The sequence below is a fragment of the Sycon ciliatum genome, chromosome 1 (assembly GCF_964019385.1).
Source record: "Sycon ciliatum chromosome 1, ocSycCili1.1, whole genome shotgun sequence".
Lineage (NCBI taxonomy): Eukaryota > Metazoa > Porifera > Calcarea > Leucosolenida > Sycettidae > Sycon > Sycon ciliatum.
Genome location: NC_088643.1, coordinates 62648912 through 62672146, shown reverse-complemented (window position 1 = coordinate 62672146; position 23235 = coordinate 62648912). Strand labels below are relative to the sequence as shown.

At 48.1% G+C, this 23235-nt stretch overlaps 2 protein-coding genes across 2 annotated transcripts in view; one reads left to right on the top strand and one right to left on the bottom strand.

Moving 5' to 3' along the window:
• The window catches only part of LOC135804784 (phospholipid-transporting ATPase ABCA1-like), a 77786-nt gene extending 66552 nt beyond the window's left edge, over positions 1-11234 (top strand). The window contains exons 45-54 of the mRNA XM_065318739.1: positions 1902-1970; positions 2842-2948; positions 3882-4023; positions 4952-5086; positions 6014-6117; positions 6692-6784; positions 7422-7527; positions 8422-8556; positions 9013-9195; positions 10292-11234. Coding sequence (XP_065174811.1) covers positions 1902-1970; positions 2842-2948; positions 3882-4023; positions 4952-5086; positions 6014-6117; positions 6692-6784; positions 7422-7527; positions 8422-8556; positions 9013-9195; positions 10292-10306 — 1089 coding nt within the window. The 3' untranslated portion in view covers positions 10307-11234. The remainder of the gene's footprint in view (positions 1-1901; positions 1971-2841; positions 2949-3881; positions 4024-4951; positions 5087-6013; positions 6118-6691; positions 6785-7421; positions 7528-8421; positions 8557-9012; positions 9196-10291) is intronic.
• A 164-nt stretch (positions 11235-11398) lies between these two features.
• Positions 11399-23136, bottom strand: LOC135804785 (ankyrin repeat and SAM domain-containing protein 6-like). The gene is made up of 15 exons (XM_065318740.1): positions 21419-23136; positions 21163-21216; positions 20504-20616; positions 19601-19692; positions 18677-18774; positions 17495-17551; positions 16957-17122; positions 16730-16748; positions 15437-15784; positions 14927-15166; positions 14040-14613; positions 13692-13759; positions 13047-13157; positions 12455-12643; positions 11399-11925 (listed from the first exon to the last, which is right to left on the bottom strand). The coding sequence occupies exons 1-14, from the start codon at positions 22239-22241 to the stop codon at positions 12641-12643; spliced, it is 2766 nt and encodes a 921-aa protein (XP_065174812.1). The 5' UTR covers positions 22242-23136; the 3' UTR covers positions 11399-11925; positions 12455-12640.
• Between the last annotated feature and the right edge of the window lie 99 nt (positions 23137-23235).

Genomic DNA, 23235 nt, shown 5'->3' with positions numbered 1-23235 from the left:
ACAAGAATGCAAAACTTGAACAGATCGTAACATCTCGCTCAAATCCAATAATCCAAATATCCAGGTTAAATAGAAAACTGTCAGCTGTCAGTAGAAATAAATCGCGAAGCACTGCGATCAATGGTTCTTGAGATAAATCATTCGTAAGTTGAGCTTCGATCTCGGCAATTTCAAAAGCGCGCAGTGCGACATGAGTGTTGAGGATTTGAGACTTTTCGTCACGCTGACTTTCTCAAATTTGCACGGGTGTCACTTGTGATTATTATTTTGAAGAGTGCACAGCGGAAAAATCGAAACTCCGCGATCGATGAAAAGGAAAATACAGTGAAACTTGTGTAAGGCGACCGCTCAAGCCAGTCAAGGGACCTTCAAAATGTGGTCGCTGTGTACAGGTTTGTCATGAGGTTTTTTTAACCAGGGAGTAGTACAATACTGAAGTCCAGCACGTTCGGACTCTCCGCCTTCTCCGTGAAATAATATAAAAAAGGTTGTACAGGTAGTCTCCTTATCCACGGTCATTTGACTGGAAGTGACAATCCTTCGTCCTGGTGGTAGTGGTCCCCTTGGACAGTTGGTCTCCTTATCAGAGTGGTTGCCTTGACAGGTTTTACTGTAGCTGGAGCAGGATGCATTTGGGCAAATTTGGCAAGTTTGGGCATTTTTCGCACTGTCGCTGCACTCTAGCACTCTAGCACTGGATATACATGTGTACCATGTTTACTGTGTCCTGGCTGTCATGGTTGACCTCATTCTCTTCCTCTCCCGGATACCTTTCCACTTCCAGGAAGCCCAAGATTATCAAGATTGAGCACGGAGTAGATCGAGAACTGAAGTTATGATCCAAGGAACACATTTCCTAGGGCTTTAAAAGGGCTAAAACTCATTGTTTGTGATTCGGTTGGAAACCCCCCGTAGAGGTGACCCTGCATACGCACCTGCATCCATGCAAACAAGACAAAACACGAGGATTATGCAACTGGTAGTCGTTACACACAGGTTCTTCTACCAGGACCTCTGGTTTCCAGACCCCCTCAGAAACAGCAGAACACGTTGGAGCCCTCAAATGCTCGGAGGTACTTAACCCCTTAGTGGGCTCCCTTGGCGTAGCAGTCATAAGATGTATTATGGCGTCTAACGCCCTGGTCTGCTCTGCTGTCAATCCCCGGGGGCGGATTCCGTGCTGAGAGCCTGGGGTCTCTCTAGTTGACCGGCATCACTACCCCGTGTGCCGGTCAGTGGAAGTTTCTCTGGCGGGGGGATACGACTTTTTGTATGAACGTGCGTATCTCCCCCAGCCCTTTTCCGAGCGACCCTGTACTTCGATGTACTTGCGTTCAAATTTCTCCGAAAACGTGACTGCGTGTACGCGTCAAGGACTGTGCCTGTCTGATGACACGACCACCCGTTTTGGTTTTTTCACCATAGATGTAGACGTAAACGGTAGTCGGAGAATGTAGTGTAATGACGGCCTTATGGGAGATAGTTAAATAATTAGACACATAAATAAGGCCATCTAGCCACGTGGATGGATGCGACAGAAGTATGAAAGTGTCAACTTTCTGATTTTCAGCAGGGTGATGAATTGGCACGTACTTGTGTGCTTCTTTGAGAGAACAGATTGTTGTAACCTTGCTTCTGTGTGTGTGTGTCTGTGTGTGTCTGTATGTGTCTGTGTGTGTCTGTGTGTGTCTGTGTGTGTCTGTGTGTGTGTGTGTGTGTGTGTGTGTGTGTGTGTGTGTGTGTGTGTGTGTGTGTGTGTGTGTGTGTGTGTGTGTGCACGCATGCATGCATGCGTGAATGTTTACAACCGGTGTATGTATGCTTGACTGCTTGCCTGTTGCTGGACTGGTCTGTGCATACGACTGCGTCACTGAACAATGCCGATCGGGATAACCATTCAGGTCTACTGGAGGCCATTGAAGTCGCACAGAGCTGTCAACGCCCTCAGTTTAGGCGTTCAGCGGGGAGAGGTAAGGATTTCACACGGCCTTTCATTGTCCAATGGCTGGGTTCATCCACTGTGTGCATCTGTTGGCAAATACAGTAGAATCTAGGTGCCTGGGCGTTTCAAACTACACTGTCTTGATAATGACTCGGTGATCGTTTCCAATTTTCCAGTTCATAGCCCCTGATGACAAGTAACACGTGCACATATTTGGAATGATCAAGTTGTGTTCTTAGTAGGGCTGAAACGATCGTGGATTTTCATGTATCGATTACTCTTTAGCTTAACGATCGAGTAATCGATTATAATCGTTAGCAAATAGAGTCATAATTCTGTGCAAACATTACTCTGTTTCCACAAACTATGCCTTCATGATACCAACAAATCTGCATCAGTGAAAGGGTAGCTCCGAAACATGGCAGTTTTGAAGTCAATTTAACCTCAGAACATGAACCATACCCCTGGCAACTGCATACTCCCAGCGGAAACTGATTCAAACTTCACAAAACGAGGGTTTACAGTACTTTCTGGACACAAATTTAAAAAACGCAAAATAATCGTAATCGGTAATCTAAACGATTGCTCGATCGTTAGAGTTATCAAACGAGTACTCGATTATTCGGTATAATCGTTTCAGCCCTAGTTCTTAGGGATTTTTCAGGGGCGTCGGAACCGGCACGGCAGGTGCAGCCAAAGCTGCACCAATAATTTAATCTTCTGATTTTTGAAGCAATTAGCATGGGCTATTTAGGCCCAATATTCCAAAACATTTCCTGGTGAGGCTACGGACCCCTCACCTCTTGAAGGCTGCACCAATGTGGAATACCTTCTGACGCCCCTGCAATATTTGTACCGGGGTATGACTGTGCATTCTTCTTCTGACTGTCCTGTTCCAGTGTTTTGGCCTTCTCGGTATCAATGGCGCTGGCAAAACAACAACGTTCAAAATGTTGACCGGGGAAATTGAGGTTACCGGCGGTGACGCCTACTTGAACGGCGTCAGGTAAGAACACTTCCTACTGCTGCTGCTGCTGCTGCTTGCTGGTTCACTCAGTGGATCGGTGGATATATTACTTGTAGTAGACAGGCTTACTACATTGCTGTTTTCTCTCACTGGGTATGTTGCTGGTTCACTCACTGGATGTGGCTAGGAGCAAGAGCACAGTTTAACCTTCTGGAGAGCGTTGCGCTCCGTGTGTGTGTTAGTTAGCCTGCCATGTCAGCTGCCATGTCAGCTGCCATGTCAGGTGTGCATGCGTACTGTAAGTCTACAAATTGTCAGCGCGTTCAGAAGTCAGCCTCTGTGGGCCAAAATCCTTTTCGACAGCATTTCAGCCTGTTCAGCGTGTTCAGCTCCTGTCTCTATGTACTGTCGACAGTGCAGTACCACGCAAGTCAAAATTCAATCACGACTAATTTTAAGCCTCAAAGTGTCAAGCTGAAATAGCCGAAAATAGAGATGCGCTGAATATTAATTTTGTTGATTTACAGTATACCCATGTGTGTGTATATCATGGTGAATTACATCGCAATATGCACATGGAGGTGTTTTCAGCGTCACATGGGCTGCACACTTGTGCCCACATTACGCAGTGTGAAAGGGAAAGCATGGGGAAGACTGATCGAGAAGAATAGCTTCACCGGTGGCATTGTACAATTGCAATGGAATAGACCTCATACTGGACATGTCCGTTCACCGAAAATCCGAACACGTACTTTGAAACTGATGACGTGAGTCTCCCAGTAGAGGGAAGAGTGATTAAAAAGGAATCTTGACAAGATGACTCAATTGGCTATTGGACCCCGAACAGCTCAAACACACTGTGGCATCAAGGTATCCGTCCCGGAATTAGCCTGGAACATCAAGGTATCCGTCCCGGGATTAGCCTGCAACCTTTCTGATCTTGTGTGTGCTCTTCGGTTTGCATTTCTACAGCATTGTCCGCAACAGCTTGAGTGCCCACAAGCAAGTAGGCTACTGTCCACAGTTTGATGCGCTGGACAATCTGCTCACCTGCAGAGAGCACCTCATGCTCTACGCTCGCTTGCGCGGTGTTCCTGAGGCAGAGTGTGAATCGGTAAGTCCTCGCACCCTATGCCGTTGACATACACTGCAGTAGTGCTGAACCTTGTCAGTGAATCATTACTGCCCATTTCCTCTCTCTTTTCTTTCTCTCTCCTCCTCTTTCATTTTTAATTAAAGAAGCGAATGACTTAACAACAGACAATATCCGCGTTATTCTTGTTCTTCCGGTATTTAAGCTACCGTATATTCTCTATTATAAGCATAGGTCTCCATTACTAGCACACTGTGAGCACCTTTCGAAACATTACACGCAGTCTCCATTATTAGCACGGTCTTGGTGGAAATCAATGCTGCATGCATGATATCTAGCATGTATTTCTTCTTGCTCTGTATGGATGTATTGGTTGAAAATATATACCGTATTTTTCCGGTTGTAAGTCGACCTTTTACGACTTAAAATAGAAGGAGAAAGGGTGGGGGTCGACTTACAACCGGGATTCGACTTATAACCGGGAACTATCAGTATCTTACAAAAAATGACCTGCACTGCATGCACGAGTGCACCATGTTTATACATTTTTGCCAGTTTATTGGCCTTTTTCAAGGATTGGGACGTTATATCCTCTAACAAGGAATGTTTACATGATTTGTTGATGTGTTAGTAGCAGGAGGTGGTTAGTAGTGCTTCTTTGGGTGAAAACTTTAAAACGCAGAATTGAGACCTCCAGATAGGGGGGTCGACTTATAACCGGGGTCGACTTACAACCGGTAAAATACGGTAAGCACAGTCTCCAATATAAGCACGGGGCAGAGGGGTGATGAAAAAATATTAGCACTGCGCTTATAATAGAGAGTATATGGTATTCTTTCAGTATGGCTGACGTGAGCCGTGTATTGCTCTGCTTGTATCGTCTTAGTGCTGCATTTGCCATTGCTACACCTGCTGTTGTTACTGTGACTTTCTGTGCGTTTACTGTTAGGTTGCCGGCTGGTGTATCAGGAGACTGGAGTTGAAGAACTACGCCGATTCTTTGGCAGGCAGCCTAAGTGCAGGCAACAAGCGCAAGCTGTCCGCAGCTGTGGCCATCATTGGCAAGCCAAAGTTGATCTTCTTGGTATGTCCCTGGATACTACTACTCTGTGTGTAGACTCGAAATGGAGATCGAGATTCTGTTGACGGAAGACCAAATCAACACGCGTAGTATGGAAACCACTGGAAAATACAATGAGGCCTTTCACGCCATTGCTCTTCAAAATCGCTGGGTGCAATGGTGATTCAGCAAGTGGGCCAACAGTGTCTTTTGCATGACTTTCGGAGTGGTCAGAGCAGTCATTGCGCGCTCATATGCTCATGTTCATCACTATTATACCAAAGAATAGTAGTAGTGTGAAAGGCTTCATCACATTTTCTAGTGACTTCCTTGTTGCGTGTGTTGAAATGGAAATATTGGAACCGGTTTCATCCAGCCAAAAATTGATGTCTTTGGTGCATCCACACTGGTTTGGTGCAGCCATCCTTGGTGACTTGGTGCATCCAAACTTCGTGACTTGGTGCATCCAAACTTCGTGACTTGGTGCATTCAAACTAGATAGCTTTGGTAGGAGTGACTATAAACTAGTTGGCTGGTGTATGGTGCAACACAGAGATTTCAATCAACCATATCACGCGATGACTTGATCAGTTAGGGTATCCTGTGTATAGGATTGTATTGCAACTTCCCCAGCATGTTAAGACATCAACATGTCTTTCCAGCTTTAAAAATGCACTCCGATCGCATAATGTAGCATGATAGGATCTCCTTGCTGGATTCTTGTCTATCCTTCTTTCTTCTCTTTTTCTATATTCCTTTCTTTTCTTTTTCTTGCCGTGGTTGGCTATCACCCCTCTCTCGCACTTTGCGTGCCAATTGGTCATGGACCACGAGTTGAGTGAAATAAATAAAAAATAAATTGCATGGCTTTAGGTCTGCTAGCCTGCCACTCACCACACAAGTTTACCACGGTTGCTCTACCTGGTAATTTGTTTGCAATGCTGTCCACAGGATGAGCCAACGACCGGAATGGACCCCCAAGCCAGACGATTCCTGTGGTCGGTGATATCGGGACTGGTCCGTCTTGGACATTGCGTCATATTGACTTCTCACAGGTGCGTACTTGCAAGTAGTTACTTAAACTCCCTCGGAGCCATAGAATTTCAAGTTGGCGTCATTTCTAGGATGCAACGCTCCCCGCACACGTGATTTCCAACCTTTGTGCAAAAGGTGTCAACTCATCACATGCGATTGCTTGCAAGAGTTTGTACGGGATCATAATTGTAATGGTGACACGTGGGAAACGTCGGAAAATGTGTTGGAAAATATGTGTACACCGCACCCCACATGGCATCAAAAATGCCATCAACTCGCTATTCTGTCGGGACAGAACTGATACTGGAGTTGAACACTCTTGGGGTGTGTGTGTGGGGGGGGGGGGGGACTATAGCCTTGGTATTTATCATCATCATCATGTTAATGTTAAGCTCACTACTCAGTTCCTTGAGTGCTCTGGACTACTCTGCTCGATAACCTACAAGTAACTTACTGCCTCGCTCCTCCCCATTCACAGCCATATGAACCCCTGTCCTTTGTGATGGGTGGGATTTCTGTGTATGTTTCTATATATTGGCAGTTTGGAAGTTTGGAATAGCGCATGTTTTTCTACTTCTCGTTTCTTCATTGTAGTATGGAAGAGTGTGAAGCATTATGTAACCGTCTTTCCATCATGGTCAACGGCGAGTTCCGTTGTATAGGAAGTCCACAACATCTCAAGGATAAGTAAGTCACGCTAGAGTGCGTGTGTGTGCGTGCATGCGTGCTTGTGTGCGTGTGTGTGTGTGTGCGTGCGTGTGTGTGTGTGTGTGTGTGTGTGTGTGTGTGTGTGTGTGTGTGTGCGTGCGTGTGTGTGTGTGTGTGTGTGTGTGTGTGTATGCGTGTGTGTGTGTGTATGCGTGCGTGCGTGTGTGTGTGTGTGTGTGTGTGTGTGTGTGTGTGTGTGTGTGTGTGTGTGTGTGTGTGTGTGTGTGTGTGCGTGTGTGTCTACAGTAGTGTCAAGTAGGGGATGCAGTGGTGGCACCGTTAGAATCATCAGCAACCTCAGAAGCAAGAGCAAGATTCTATTGCATCCGTTGCACAGCGCATCAGGACTGTGTTTAGGGATGTGCATGTATCTATGCCTCACTGCTGAGATGATGGGACTGGATACATGTCGTTCTCCTCCCCCCCCCCCCCCCACACACACACACCATGTATTTTTCCCTTTCCAGGACTAGTCACCCAGTCTAGTTCCACCCCAGATAGTTTGATGTGCAGTCATGACAACTACGTGGTCTCGTGGTCACAGTGCTTGCTTGATTGGTTGGTTAACTCTCTGGGTTTTTTTCTCTGCTTGTGTTTTTCATGGCTGTTGGTGTAGGTTTGGTACTGGTTACACTGTGACGTTGCGGCTACAGGGTCAAAACCCTGATGTGTCGCATGTCAAAGCCTTCTGCGAAGAAGAGTTTCCTGGTTGCACGATGCAGGTATGGAAAGATGATGCCATGGAAATAGAGTGGTAGGGCTGTTGTGATCAGTGTTTAAACTTGACCCCAAAGGCAAACATGAGGTGTGTTGCCAGCTTACCTAGAGTGAGACGACCAAGCATTATTCTGGCCCAAAAACTAAATCTGCGCAACACAGAGGAAGGGGTAAAAAAGACAACTGAAGGATATCGCACGACTTGTCTGCTTCCGTCTGGATAGCAACCATAGTCGAGCCATTCAGCCATAGTATTAATGTCCAGCACGCTTTTTGTACACGTTACCGAAATGAATTTGATACTTTGTCAGTGCGGAATTAACCTACACTTGATTGTCCAGGCTTGCGAACCGTTAGTGTCAAGTCCCAGTCGGCAAGTCGATCAGAGATCGATTCACAACATGAAGGTGCAATGCCCGCAGCCGTTTTCACAAAACGAGAAAATTGACATGGAGATAACTTATAAGCACATGTCGAACTCAACAGCGCACTTGGCTTGGGCCTGCACCAGTTGCCTGACTGCAGTACAGCTTGGGGCCCACACCAGCTACATGGCTACACAGCCTTGGCCTGCACCAGATGCATGGCTGCCGAGCCTGTGCAGGCTACGTAGTCTGCACAGGACAAATCCCTAGGTACCCCACTGCGATCCTAAAGAGCAGTGTGCCCCGCCTATGATGCAGCGGAATCATGCCGATACCCTTGCTGGTCAGGAGTGGGCAGATGTGGCAGGAGTATCTTACCTAGGAGGATAATCTGGGCTGGTTTTGGTTTCATGGCTGATGTTGATGGGGATTTCTTTGCAACAGGGTTAAGTTAATTAGCGATTGGAACTGGTCAATGTGCATGCAGTCCATTGCCTTGTGTCTCTGTGGGTTTGTTGCCTACTTGTCACTCAGGATGAACACCACAATATGATTCAATATCAGCTCAGCAATCAACTGTCGCTTTCCAAGGTATTCTGTTCGTTGCTGAGGCAGCGTGTTGCTCTGGGCATTGAGGACTACTCCGTTACACAGACCACACTCGACCAGGTAATATGCTGGAGCTCGGCCAGCTCTAGTCAAACTGCCGGGCACTGCATGCCAGTGGCGCAAATAGTGCATGGCTCGTCGTATCGCAATGGTGGCAAGTCTCTGTTCTCGCTCGCATTGTTGTGAACGTCATAACGTTTCTGTCCTCCTTGCACTCATGTACTAGTGCTCAATTAGTATGATTGTGTTGTTTCAGTGTCAGTTCTGCTTCCTCAGTGCCGTTTAAAATTCAATCACCCTGCACAGTACATTTGGCGCACGCTTGACTGATTGGTCGTTTCCCTCTTTCGTCGAGCAATGAGGTAATGGCGACTACCTATTAAATGCTGTTGTTCGCTGTACGTGCGTGCGTGCGTGCGTGCGTGCGTGCGTGCGTGCGTGTGTGTGTGTGTGTGTGCAAGCGCACATGTGTGTATGGGTATCTGTATGTGTGTGTGTCTATATTATATTTCCCAGGTATTTGTGTCATTTGCTCGCAACCAGACAGCTGGACCGCAGAGTGACTTTGATGATCCCACGTATTCTGCTCCTTCAGCCGACCAAGACGTAATGGAATCAAGCTTCAATGAAAATGAGGGACGTGATGCAAATTCACCTTTTCTCCATGATGAATCCGGGCTGAGCGCATCATTTCTCATGGTAAATGCTGTAGGCTAGGAATAGTGTGTACCTTGTGTAGTTCATGCGAGGGCACGTGTGTTTCTTGCAGGCAGACGGCTTGTTTGTACGTATGTTTATGATACAGTCATTGAGTATAAGAAGATGGAGTACTTCAGTATGTAGATTGGGTATGTCATGATCCATTGACTAAGAAATGTATGGACATCGCACAACTGCACTGTCGAAAGAAATGGGGCCGGCACTGCACATGACTTTGGGCCCATCTGGGCTGCTGGTCGTCCTAATCTGCATAGTCTGAATCAGGCCAATGATAGTCTGGGATCGGGGTGTCGAATTTGAATGTTCAAAATATCCTTTCTTTGTTGTTCAAAGTGGAGCTTAATGAGTGGGTAGAGGTATTGTTAGAGGCCGGTCACATTGAGAGAACAATCCTCAGATTATAAACCGGGAATAATTTTTTCTGCGTTTCATCACGGCCACACTGCATACGCACAATGAAAAAGATCTCACTCACCGGCAGCACTTTTTTTGTCATCATTCACTTCTGGCAGTCTGTCAGCCCCGCTCCTGGGCCAGAGCTGCATCAGCACAGCCTCTAGAGTATCGCTCCACTTCATAAAGCAATAAAAAACAAGGAAATTCAAAGAAATCCAGTGGAAGCCACGGATGATTATAATCTTCGGCGGAAAAGCGAAGCCTCGAGCTGATTTTCATCGAGTGGATTAAATCTCTCAAATCTCCCGCTCAGCGGCAACTATCCATGGTAACCACGGATTTTTTTCAAATTTTCCCTCAGTGTGACCGGCCCCTAAAGCGTAAGATTAATTCGACGCAGCGGCGGGAAAGGTCAGATTCCAACATCCGTAGTGGCATGTGCTTACACATGGGGTAGCTTTACATGAATGCACTACTGTTCAACCACTGTACGGCCACTGTTCAACCGCTGTTCAGTACCATATAGCGCTGCTACCCCATTCTGCACTGGCAACATCTTCCCTGCGTGTGCAGCTGTGACCTCCAGGCCAAGTGAAGATCAGCGCTGCACTGTCCGTACCTTTAACTGCATATTCTACACATGCTCTTGTTCTCTGTGTGCCATTCAATGTGTGTGTAGCCCTTAGAAGTCTAGTGTGTTGGACACGGGGATCTACAAGCTCCGGGATCTACATGGTCAGGCTACTGCATACTGCAAGGTCAGGCTACTGCATACTGCAAGGTCAGGCTACTGCATACTGCAAGGTCAGGCTACTGCATACTGCAAGGTCAGGCTACCCGTGTATCTACTATTATGCCACTGCTGTGCAATCTTTTGGAGATGTATGTAAGTGAGTGTGTACCCCAACCGTACGATTGTATGCGCCGCTGCTACATGGTAGTGCATGCTCTACAAGCTGTCTGTGCGGACCGATCCTCCCTGATTCCTTGCAGTCAAAGCAGCATTACTGCACGGCCACCGTACACACTCCCTCCCGTCTGTCATTGTGATAGCTGCCCCAACCCCCGTGCCCACTCAATTGGTATCCTCTTGCCATGCTCTACTATGGGCTAGTTTCTGTTTCGACAACTGCGTACTTCGGAGTACATGATCTGATATAGGTTCTTTAAGTTAATGTTCCTGGTATGTATTCCATGCCGCTGATTCTGCTGCTTTTACTACTGCTACTGCTGCTGCTGGTCAGCCTTGAAATGATGTGACTCCCGACAACTTTCAGACTGAACACAGAAGATTAGAAAATTGAATGATTTCTCCTACATGCATGTTATGTTTTCAGCATTCGTGAATAATCTATTTTGGTCACGGTCACATTGATTCTCATCCACTCCTTCTTTCTCTTTTCTTACCCCATCTTTCCGTATCACTTTTCTGTATGACTCGATGTGTGTTCCTGATTTCTCCAAGCAGGATAGACATTGTGTACCTTCATGGTGTCTCATTTCTTCATCAAGTGCTTTCAATTGCTTTTTTCGCTACTCGACACGTGCTATTTATGCCATGCCTCTCCCTGAGATCATCTCCATCGACTTTGCAACAACAGCAACGAAAAAACTGTATAGTACCTGCAGTGCGCTGGAGCTCTGATACGACGTACGTACATGGGGAGGGGAGGGGGCATACGTACCCCCAATGGGGGGGGGGGGGCACTACAGCACTGCCCGAGGGCGATGACGGCGACACCGAGTCACCTTGAATATGGGAGTGAAAGATACTCATCCAACAATCTAGTATGATTGTAATTTGTACTTGTGACCATTGAGAACATACAAGGGATATAATATACTCCAAAGGAGTAAATATACTCCAAAGAAGTAAATGTATGTATGAATCTAGTCCAGAGAGTGAAGGATAAGATACAGCAATATAATTTAACAGGATATGAAAGAATATGATCGGATATGGCTTTGACGTCTTTTTTGCTCCGTTGTCAGTTGTTTTATCTCTGTAATTAGTCAGAAGTGATTCATGAACACTCCTGCCCGGAGAATCCGGTGTATGGCAACTCGTGTTCTGTTTGGGGTGGCATACCTCACAGACTTACTACGTCCACGTTCCTCTGCAGAACCTAGCTACATGTAGTACCGCATTGCTGATGCCATGGCATGACTGCAAGCATTGTGATATGCGTTGAGAGTGGCTCGCATGTACGAGTCCCAGCACATCGCCTTTCTAGTGAATGATTGTACCACAATACCAGCACGTTAGACTCTTCACATACTGTACAGTCACTACCGCCACTAGCCGTCAAGTAGCTGCACGGGGAAACAAACAAGAGCCAGAAAGGCCGGACACCCACCTTCAGTGTTATGCAAGCGCACAGTGCTAGCCGGCTTGAGGGATTGAATCTTTCGACTATCATAACGAGGCCATTTGCCACCAAGACATCAATTGTGTATACACTATACAGTCCATAATGCCAGCATTGTGACCACAACCACTGCATGCCCAGAGTAATAATATAATGCCGCAATTTTTTCAAGGTGAGGTTGAACTCTTCTTGCAGCTTCACGCCGATGTAATAGGGTTTGGGCTTACAGTCACAAGTCGAATTGCGTTGTTTTCCCCCGACCGTGTTATACTACAGTACTGCTCAATGAAATCCAGTCGCGGTGGCACTCAAGTCTGCGCCCTGTACCGTTTCGCAGCCCAGTGTTGGCAGGTCTAGGGCTGCACAACGCCCCGGTGCGTCCTTGAATGAAGCTGTGACTGGATGGTTCATTGAGAAGCAGCACTGTACCTCTACTAGACTAAGTGTGTGCGTAAAAGACTTTAAGTACTGACCGCTTGCTCAAACGGATGGAGGGATGCGCTTGAAAGCTCATAGTCGTCCTAAGGTTATTCCTGAGGCAGTGGCAGGATGGAGAATGTGCTTGATCCTGCTGGAGTAGTAGGCAGCTTTCAAGGGCTGCTGTATTGCAGACAGGGACTCAGATGAAAAGCTGCTTGTCCAGCTCGAGGCTCGGCGTCTTACTGCAGAAAGAGGAGACAAGAATGTGTGCACAGCAGGTTGCAGCAAGGTTAGTAGCATCGCAGCTCCACCTACTTAATTACTGGCACTCGAATAGAATGTGAGACTGGTTTCTTGTTTCCCTCAATCTCTCTCTCTCTCTCTCTCCGTCTCTCTCTCTCTCTCTCCGTCTCTCTCTCTCTCTCCGTCTCTCTCTCTCTCTCTCCGTCTCTCTCTCTCTCTCTCTCTCTCTCTCTCTCTCTCTCTCTCTCTCTCTCTCTCTCTCTCTCTCTCTCTCGCTCTCTCTCGCTCTCTCTCTCTCTCTCTCTCTCTCTCTCTCTCGCTCTCTCTCTCTCTCTCTCTCTCCGTCTTTCTCTCTCTATATATATATCTCTCTCCCACTCTCCTCTCTCTGTCACTACTCACCTTGTTTAGTTGTGCTATGCCACGGAGAATCTGCTTCCTGTCGTGTCCCGACTGAATGCCCAGCTCTCGTAGATCAGTATCAGTCAACATCACGAATGTTTCTACATCAACCTGGTGAATATGGGCAAAAAGACGGGCCAAGAGAGCATCGAGAGAAGCATGCACACAGTCAAGGTACATGGATCATGAAGCTTGCCTGACTGGTTGCCATGACTTTGGGTGGATATGAAATCAGCGAAGGCTGTACATTCCAAATCGCTACTCCACAATGGCACTGATGATAAACTAATCTTCACCCGTAACCCAAGTGCTGTTGTTATTGTACTATCGGCACATGTGTTGGTGGACGATACCAGGAGTGTCCTGGCCCGAAGGACATGTGACAATTCCGTGGATTAGCTTACACATTACCGGGCTCCTTTCGAATCAAAGGTCCTGTATACATTTCCATTGAAATGACAAATAGCACACACGCACACACACACGCGCGCACACACACACACACACACACACACACACCTCAGACCTCAGACATGCCCATCGCGGAAGCGATGATAGCGCACACACACACACACACACACACACACACACACACACACACACACACACACACACACACACACACACACACACACTGATTTATACCTCCTGATCTTGAAAGATCCTGCGATGCTTGTTCAGATTCAGCCTGCGTAGGAGCTGGCCAAGCTCATCTGTAACAGAAATCAGACAAACAGGGACAAAACTGTTTGCCGTCAGTTACTTGGCACTTGCTTTGACTGGGGGGCATGGAGAGACGTAGATTGTATCACAAGAACTGCCGGTCTTGCACAAGGCTACTACAAGTACATGTGTATCTTCTGGCTATGTGTGTGCACACCGTACATTGGGGTAGTAGCACCAGTGTTTTCCATAACCTCCATGCAGGTACAGAGCAGAATGCATTTCCTGAAGCCGTTGCATGCGTGAACACCTGCATTCCAGCTTGCTCACCATCAGCAGCATTGCGCTGTCTCTCCACAGAGATTGTTGACCCAGTGCCCTCCGAGCTACCCTGCGACGTGGCTGATGCGGAGCCCTGGCGATGATGCGAGATGCCAGCTGCGGGGCTGTATCCGAAGTTGAAGCGCTGCTGGCCTTGGCTAGTCCAGCTTGACGGCGAGAGAGCTGGTGTCACTGGGCCACCAGTACCGCCGGCACTTACTGGGGAACTGGGCTGTGCACCATAGCGAGATTTGACATTGGTCCGCTGCTGCTGCTGTTGCTTTGGCTGTGGCAGAAAGTCGAGAGACGTTTGTTTAGCGTTGGCTGCTGGAGAGAACAAATCTGCTTGCGCCGGTGATTTGGATGCAGCTGCCACTTCTGCTTGGCGATTCCGTTCTTGAACCAGTTGCACGGTGAGATGACGATGGGCTTGTGAGTTGCTGGGCCCCGCGGCAGTCCTTGGTGCCGGACTGCTAGGATTCTGCGGCGGCAGTGGTGATGCTACGCTGCTGCTGTTGCCCGTCGTCGTGCCAATGCCGCTTGTAGAGCTACGGCGACTGGGCCTCACCATGCTAGTTTGTCTCTACAGTACAGCCGGGCAAGGTGAAACACCATAACACAAGTCACGCAACACAATACAGCACAATACAGCATGGTACAGCAAAATACAGCACAATACAGTACAGTGCAGCAAAATGCAGAATCACATCAATCTACTCCCCATAGAAGTACCTACAGTGAGTACAAGAAGACTATGGTATCAGATGGTAAAGCCAAGCTAGTGAGATACACACCATTCCTAGCTGAGTACCACAATGTATCGACTCGAGTAGTACCAGCTGCACCACGTTGTCCAAGTACACGTGACATGAGTTCCGTGTCAGTGCATCACTCACCGACATGGATCCGCCACTGCTGTTTAGCGAAGTTGACGATACGCCCCGCTTGACCAGGGACTTCTTTTCAGGGGATGCTGAATGCTTGAGTGGCGGCGATACAGAAGCCGCAGCTGCATGAGGGGCATGCCCATCACCGGTGCTGCCGTGCCGATATCCATGGCTGAATGCGGCACTTGGCCGCAGTGGCGGTACAATGGGTGTGTGCATGTCTGCGGGAAGACGTCCAGTGTGCGGTGGCTGCAGTCAGGCAACGAGATAAGCAAGACCGGCGGTGTTGACTGTTGAGAAGCCTGTACAGTGGCTCAGACCATGTGTAGAGCCGTGTTTCACACTGGCCCTTAGCTACTAGCTATTGGCAACTCATGCACAGTGGAAAGGGAGAGTGTATGTGTGTGTGTGTCAGTCGGGATTCCACCTCATTGCCGCATCAACCAAGCTCATTCAACCATATTTACTCCCGCAGAAGGTCACCTGATGATCACAATCCTGGTCAAACGTAAAACTTACCCCAACAAGGTCGGTCACTAACAGATCAGCCGAGCCCTTGCCTTCATCGTCGACTCCAAAGCTTGGGGGAAACTCTGGAGTTCGGTTGGCCGCACCGCCAATGGGAGCAGCATGCGGTGAGGATTTGTCAGCTGGTATCGACTGAGCGCCACCATGTTCATGGTTTCCCCATGGCAGTTGCAGCTGCCTGTGCTGCTGAGGTGGATTTCGCCGTTGATGCGCCTGTGCAGCACTGGTACTGGGTGACAGCGGTCGTGAACTGCCAGCGGCCTCCATCATGCTGGATCCATCGGCAACTTTGCTACTTGTGGCTTTCTTCAGCTTTGACGAGAAGTTTAAGAACCATTTCTGGAGCAAGGTCGCAAACACCGCAACAATCAGGCACACGTTATACTTGAAGAATTCGACAATGCCAGATTGCCAAATTTGAACAGGTCGCAGTGCCAATACATGTAGAGGCGACGGTTTCAAATAGGACATAGGTTGCAAACCAGAACGGACTCAATATTCACTTTCTCTCTTGGTATTTTGATTAGAAAACATATGTCACCGTGAGATTACGATGTGTTATACTCTGAGCCAAAATTTCATGGCTCTGCGATGACCAGAAGCGCCATACCAAGCAGGTGAGTTTTTGACGTGTTGCTTCGCACTACGACTTGAGTTTTACGACTTTCGAAAAATCAACTTCTTGTCGCAGGTAAACAGCGGCTCGCCTCTCGCCAATAAAGCACCGCATACCAATCAAAACTAATGGAAGCACACTGGCAAGGCTTATTGTTACTCTGTACTGGCCGTCGTGGAGCGATAGAAATTACCTAATTTCAGACCCAGAGTGAATTTGACATGCACTCTAAAACCTGTCCGGTTTGGAGCCACCTCTGATTTGAAGTGAAAAATTGGGCAACTTGGAGGCAATGGGTCAACACAAAGGAGTGGCTCAGTTCGATTGACTCTGGCCTCAGAACAAACTTCAACATGCCAGTTTCCTTCCACAAACATATTTCGAGTGAACAATCAACGCTGATGATCGGTTTGGGTCTATACAAATTTGGCTGTCAAGCCATTCCGGTATCGAACCGTCGCCTCTACCTGGGCAACGAGCAGAATCATGGTCGCTGGTGGATTCAATGTAACCAAGACGCATAGTCATGCAAGCAGGACCACCGACAACCTACTGCATTTCCCCAAGCTGTGGCCGGCAGAGTTGGACATGTTTAGATCCGGAAGAATCATGGGGAAACCTCATAACAATTATATCGGTATGTATAGAGAAGCTGAGCTGTGACATACCTTGAAGCTGTGAGGTGATCTGCACACAAAACACATAAAGGCAAGGACAGGATGATGCCATTACAATACTACGCCATATGAATCTCAGCAAAAGAAAATTCAGACCGGAATGCATGCCTCATACTGGACACATTTCTGCTACCAAAGAAATCCTGATACTAAAGGTCCCTGGCCCCCAAACACCCATGTTTTAAAACTAAAAGTGGGTTCCACAGTAGTTCAATTACCCATTGTGAGCAGATCCAATGTATGCTGGAAGAGGATCGGCACTACCGACTTCGTTGGTCCCTGACAGAGAAGACTGTGTGGAAGTCTGACTTGTTCGTGACCACTGCTTGGAGAACAGTGCCCTCTTCTTGCTGTTGCCACCTGCAAGGCTTGCTTGCTCAGCATCTGTGTGGAGATCATGTGACATGGCCAGGAAAAGGAAGATGAAATCAGCACCAAGAACACTTTCATACAGATTTTTGAAGCAGCATTATGTCTGACCTCCGCTGATGAGACCTAAGAAGTTCAAAACAGCTAGCTGTCCGCAGATTTAGTAGTACAACGGCTTATAGCCATATCGCACATTGCACATGTAGTCCAACTACACCAGAGTAGCAACTACTGTAGATTCAGACAAATTATGTCTAGGGATGGTACCCATATTCAGTAGATGCTGTGATCAGCTCATCAAATCTCGGCAATTGCCTTTGTGATAAATTACCTGAGCCAGCTTTTAAGTGAAGTGCATATGCCGTGTGCCCTGCTAGTGGTACGTACCTTTCTTGACAGGTTTCAGACTGTGCTTGGCAAGTAGACGAATGAGAAATGTGTCACCTTTGCGTATGCAGAACAAAAGCAGAGAGAAAAACCAACACCAAATGTACAAGAAGAACACTGTGACGAGGACAAATAATCTATTCATAAGTTCTCGAAAACAATCCAATGTTTCATGGACTATTACAGTAGTATGTTGGACTCCATTTCCATTCCTCTAGGCGAGTTACCGAGTTTCAAGATTCAGTTTTACAATTGTTATAATACAGTGCACACGCTAGCAGTTTGCATCTGCCAAACCACACCGTATACAGCCCAGTGTACATGAGTGACCAAACCACACCGTATACAGCCCAGTGTACATGAGTGACCAAACCACACCGTATACAGCCCAGTGTACATGAGTGACCAAACCACACCGTGTACAGCCCAGTGTACATGAGTGACCAAACCACACCGTATACAGCCCAGTGTACATGAGTGACCAAACCACACCGTGTACAGCCCAGTGTACATGAGTGACCAAACCACACCGTATACAGCCCAGTGTACACGAGTGACCAAACCACATCGTATACAGCCCAGTGTACATGAGTGACCAAACCACACCGTATACAGCCCAGTGTACATGAGTGACCAAACCACACCGTATACAGCCCAGTGTACATGAGTGACCAAACCACACCGTATACAGCCCAGTGTACATGAGTGAGTACTAGTGTATAGGGAGATGGCACAAGATCATCGTGCCTGAAACAATGCGCGTGTTGACGCTGGATTCATGACGAATGCTCTCTGTCATCAGTGGTCTATGCAACTTGCGATCGCGATCGTGGCCCTGACCTGCTAATCCCAAACGTGACCCAGCCCAGAGATGCCACATGCATTCGTGCATAAATCGGCCCCAGCATTACAGTTGCCCGTGTCGTCACCCTGTATGACACGACTCTCCGGTGTACATGTCTACTAACTAGGCCAGAGCACTTCTCTGCCCGGAAACAACGCAGCGCTCAGTTCAATACAGTATACTAGTACCGCATGCCCTAGTGATTATCGAGTTTGGTTGAGCAATCCGGATACTCCGTAAGAGCAGTCTGAGTGCACTTCCTTTGAAGTAGATGCAGCAAGGGGACACCGCAATGCGCGGCGAACGCACACTGTAGTGCAGCAGCCGTCACTGCTTACCCACTATCTGCGCTATTTCAAATGCCGTCGATCCATCCCTGGCCTTCAGATTGACATCGGCTCCATTCTCCACCAAGTACTCAGCAACTACGGTGTGCCTACAGTGCAGTAATAATAAACAGGAAATCGGAGCCAAACGCTGAGACAATGGACAATGGTAGCAGTGGACAATGGTAGCAGTGGACAATGGACAATGGTAGCAATGGACAATGGACAATGGTAGCAGTGGACAATGGACAATGGACAATGGACAATGGTAGCAGTGGACAATGGACAATGGTAGCAGTGGACAATGGACAATGGTAGCAGTGGACAATGGACAATGGTAGCAGTGGACAATGGACAATGGTAGCAGTGGACAATGGACAATGGTAGCAGTGGACAATGGACAATGGTAGCAGTGGACAATGGACAATGGTAGCAGTGGACAATGGACAATGGTAGCAGTGGTTCAGAAATTGGCCTGAATCATGACTGTCTCTTCAGGTGGAATAATTATAGGCAAGAGCAAATGAACAAGGACAATGAGTTTTAAGTATAGCAGAGAGGTGATAGAACAGCACGAAGAAGGATAGCTAAAAACAACAGCGATACTGTCACCAATACAGATAACATGCGTGACCCATACATATGAAAATAATGGCAATTGCAAGTGCGAGGAAGCCTTATAAGCGTGAAATGTAGTGCGGCAATAATAGACAAAACCACAAGTAACAAGATGTTAATGACCAACCTAACAGCCTAACAGCCTAAGTGTGAATCTAATGCCCGCTCTGTGTACATAGGTTAGGTTCGTTTGTGTGAATATAATAACACGGTTTCTAAAACACTCAACAGCTTTGCCAGGATTTCACACACAACAAATGTAAGTAACAAGTAAGTTAGCGACTCAGTGCGTGACAAACAAACCGACTCGTCTCTTACCCATAGTATGTTGCCTGCATTAAGCTTGTCCAACAGCTTATCAGATCCTGGGCATTGACATTCGCTCCAGCTTTGACGAGTGCCTCGACTACCTGCATGTCGGGTTGCATACGCCAGGATTTACAGGTTGCCAGCCAGCAATCAAGGTTCCACGTGCATGCAATGCTACTCAATGAAATCCGATCGCGTGCGAGTCAAGTTTGTGCCCTGCCTGCACCCAGTAGACAACCCAGTGTTCGCAGGTCTAGGGCTGCACAGCGCCCGGCGTGGCATTTACTCACTGGATCGGATTTCATTGAGCAGCACTGTACATGTACAGATTGTCCAACCGTCCCATGCACCCCCACAGCACTGGACATGTACAGATTGTCCAACCGTCCCATGCACCCCCACCCCCAGCACAGTACTGGACACTCCTGCTTTGAACCAAGACATTAAATTTTGTATACATGTTCCATGGGAGATGGTCGTCTTTGCATGTTTTATGTATAGCGTTAGTGTAGGCCCCGGTGTCCTGCTTGACATTGTGATAGGGTTGAGCAGCTTCCAATACATGCACACTCCTTATGCGGGGGAAGTTCATATCCGAGTCGGAGTCAGATCTATCTGGAAGTGCTACTGAGTCAATCAAGTGAGGAGCAAAGAATGCCCCCCCCCCCCCCATAAAGTGTCCACTGATTTCACGCCCAATCCGGCAGCTGACATGCCTGTGCAATGACTGGTCAGGCCAACAATGGGAAAAGGCCAAGACAGAACCGGCAGCACTAAGTTATGGTTGGATATTGGGAAGTCAGCACACAGTATCGAATGCCGGCCTGGATACAGCGGTACGCCCATGTACAACACCCAGCTGAGCTAGCGTGTTATACAGGACATGGAGCACTGTCCAGAATAGCACCTGACCTGGATATGGCCACGTATGGCGGCAAACATCAACGGAGTGGCACCGTCCGCATCACATGTTGACGCTTGTTGTCGGCTCTTAGACACAATGTGCTGGAGCAGCTGTAGATCACCTGTACCGAGTGATGTCGTGAGCAAGTGAAGCCCGGCATGTAAAAAAAAACAGACAGCAAAACCCCATCAGAAGTATGCATGTGCCTTCATTGCCAGTGTGAGTAACCTTTGATGCTATGTGTGTTCGTGCATGTTTGGTATCCAATGTCGTGTTTGTCCCTATAAATAATTTTATCCTGCATACACTGAACGTGCATGCATGCAACAACATGTCAGTGGCTGTCCTGCATGAAAACAAGATGACCATTGAGCTCAATGCAGCTAATGCTGGTAACTTCAAGTATAATGATTGGCCCGGTGCAGAACACGCTGGGGACCCTGTCCCGTATGCGTTGCCCCCCGGGAGTGTCATGATAAGTTGTGAAGCACATCTCAAAAAATGACTCACTTCTATGCTTTCAGCTCCTTTTATGATCACAGTACCGGTATACGTATACATGTGCATGTAGTTGACATACAGCCATCTCAATGCAATCATCCCTGTTACCACTTCTTCTCTAAACGCCGTGCTGTCTGTAGTATACAAGCACGCACAGGCACTGTACCTTCTTTGGCAGCGTCAAATATATTTCTCCTCGCGTCGCCTTCTAAACCTTCACCTGCAGCAACAACACAAGTAACCCATATACAGTCAACTGTGTATACTAATTACTTGTCCTGCATATTCAGTCAAGCCGTTCACTTGTACTATTCCCAGTCTACATGCTCACTCATGCTATTCCATACCTGTACTCCCAGTCTACATGCTCCCTCATGCCATTCACCTGTACCCCCCCCCCCCCCCCCCCAGCCTGTACTTACCTTGATGGCGACGTGTATGTCTCTCCAGCAGTTTCTGTACCTTGCTATGCCCCGTGAGAATGGCCAAGTCCAGTGCATTGCAGTCGCAGATGTTGGTCACCTCCGCATCGGCACCGCCGCGCTGCAATAGCAGTTGACACACGTCCGCGTGGCCGCACGCTGCGGCGGCCATTAGAGGCGTCCAGCCGGTGTCGCCAAGCTTGCAGTCCACTTCTGCTCCCCTGTGCAGCAGCAGGTCCACCACGGCTTTGTGCCCGCCGTAGCAAGCCATGATAAGCGGACACACGCTGCTGGCATTGCGCCTGCTACTGTTGGCCGTGCCCTCACCGTGAGTCGATTTCCCCTCCACATCGGCTCCAGAGTCAATCAGCATGCGCACTATCTCGGCGTGTCCACTGCTGGAAGCTATTGACAGCGGGCCAGCACCGACGGCATTCTGTGCCGATGGGTCGGCCTTGTTCTGTAGCAGCAGCTTAGTAATGTTTGCATTGCCCTGGCGACAGGCCTCTATCAGTGCTGTTGTGCCCAGGCTGTTTCTGGCGTTCACCGCCGCCCCTCGCTTCAGTAACGACCGGACAGCCTGCTCATGGCCTGCACTGGCAGCCACGGCTAGGGCAGTGTTGCCGCCTTGGTCCTGAGCACTAACGCTCGCGTGCCCATGATCCATTAGGGCTGTCAGGGACACCGTTTGAATGCTGCTTGCAGGCGACCATAGCGGTTGTGAGTGGGCTGGCAGAGCGCTACCATAGGCATGGCCGGACGTCGGAAAAGCCGGTTGGAACATTTCAGTACTTGTAGCTATCCTCTCCCTGTTGCTGTCCATGCTCAGAATTTCAACATCCGAAAGCCAAGGGGTTGCTCGTTTTCGCTAGCACCGACAGACGTGTAGATCTACGTAGCGAGACTGATGACTACATTTTTGAGATCCGCAGCGCCAAATCCCACCCCAGCTTCCCAACGTTCTTCCGAAATGAAGAGCGAATGCCTTCACAAAGCTAATGAATCTAGGGAAGACATAAACATGATAAAGGCGGACCAAAATTACAAAATCTTGCTGGCTGCAGCGATGGTTTCGGGCGTGTTCTATTTTTACGCAGTAGAACTAATTATTAGTATTACTTCCATTTCCAGCGGCACTATTCAGCCTCAGCTAGCTCAGCGCAGCCTCAGCATAGCAGGTATAGAGTGGAATCCTTGATTTTGCGGTTCAGGCTCTGGCTACCAGTACAGTATCACCAAGACAGCGGCATAGTGATTAGTGGACTAACGTAGTCGTTAGTGCTACAGGCACGTGATCATGCCATTCCCGTGATGCATGCCGTCTTGGATATTTTCTCCACCCGCATGTACATGATTGTGTTGGAAAGAAGGCATGCAGTCGGGAGGTTGAAGGCAGGGAGTGATACAAAGCCAAAGGGTTTCGATTCCCTGCTGGAAGCTGAAGCCGATGGTGAGGAGTGCGGCACAGCCATACCAGTTCAAAGATCTGTTGGTGTCTGAAACTTAGTATGAACGCTATTATATTGCCGAAACTTGAACAACATCTTGCACAAATTGGGTGGGTCAACTTTTTCAACTCAATAATCCGGCCATGGCCGGCCAGACCAGGTACTACTGCCCTGGACCAGGGAGCAAATGATTTGTGAACAACCACGGTTCCTATCTGGTTCCTACAATACTGTAACATAGTCACAAAAGAGTGAATGGAAGTCCTGGACTCCGAGTCCGACAAGGCCAGGAGGACATGATTGTAATGGGTGGCAACTGGCAAGTACAGGTGTACAGGTGTACAGGTGTACTTATGCTAAGTCTTCGAA

Excerpts from the sequence above, each read along its gene's own strand:
- LOC135804785 (XM_065318740.1), bottom strand. The coding sequence starts at position 22,241 with ATGGACAGCAACAGGGAGAGGATAGCTACAAGTACTGAAATGTTCCAA. Across the intron at positions 20,617-21,162 it reads ATTTGACGCTGCCAAAGAAG|GTGATCTACAGCTGCTCCAG; the intron begins GTACAGTGCCTG and ends CACTCGGTACAG. Across the intron at positions 14,614-14,926 it reads GCAGTGGCGGATCCATGTCG|AGACAAACTAGCATGGTGAG; the intron begins GTGAGTGATGCA and ends GCTGTACTGTAG.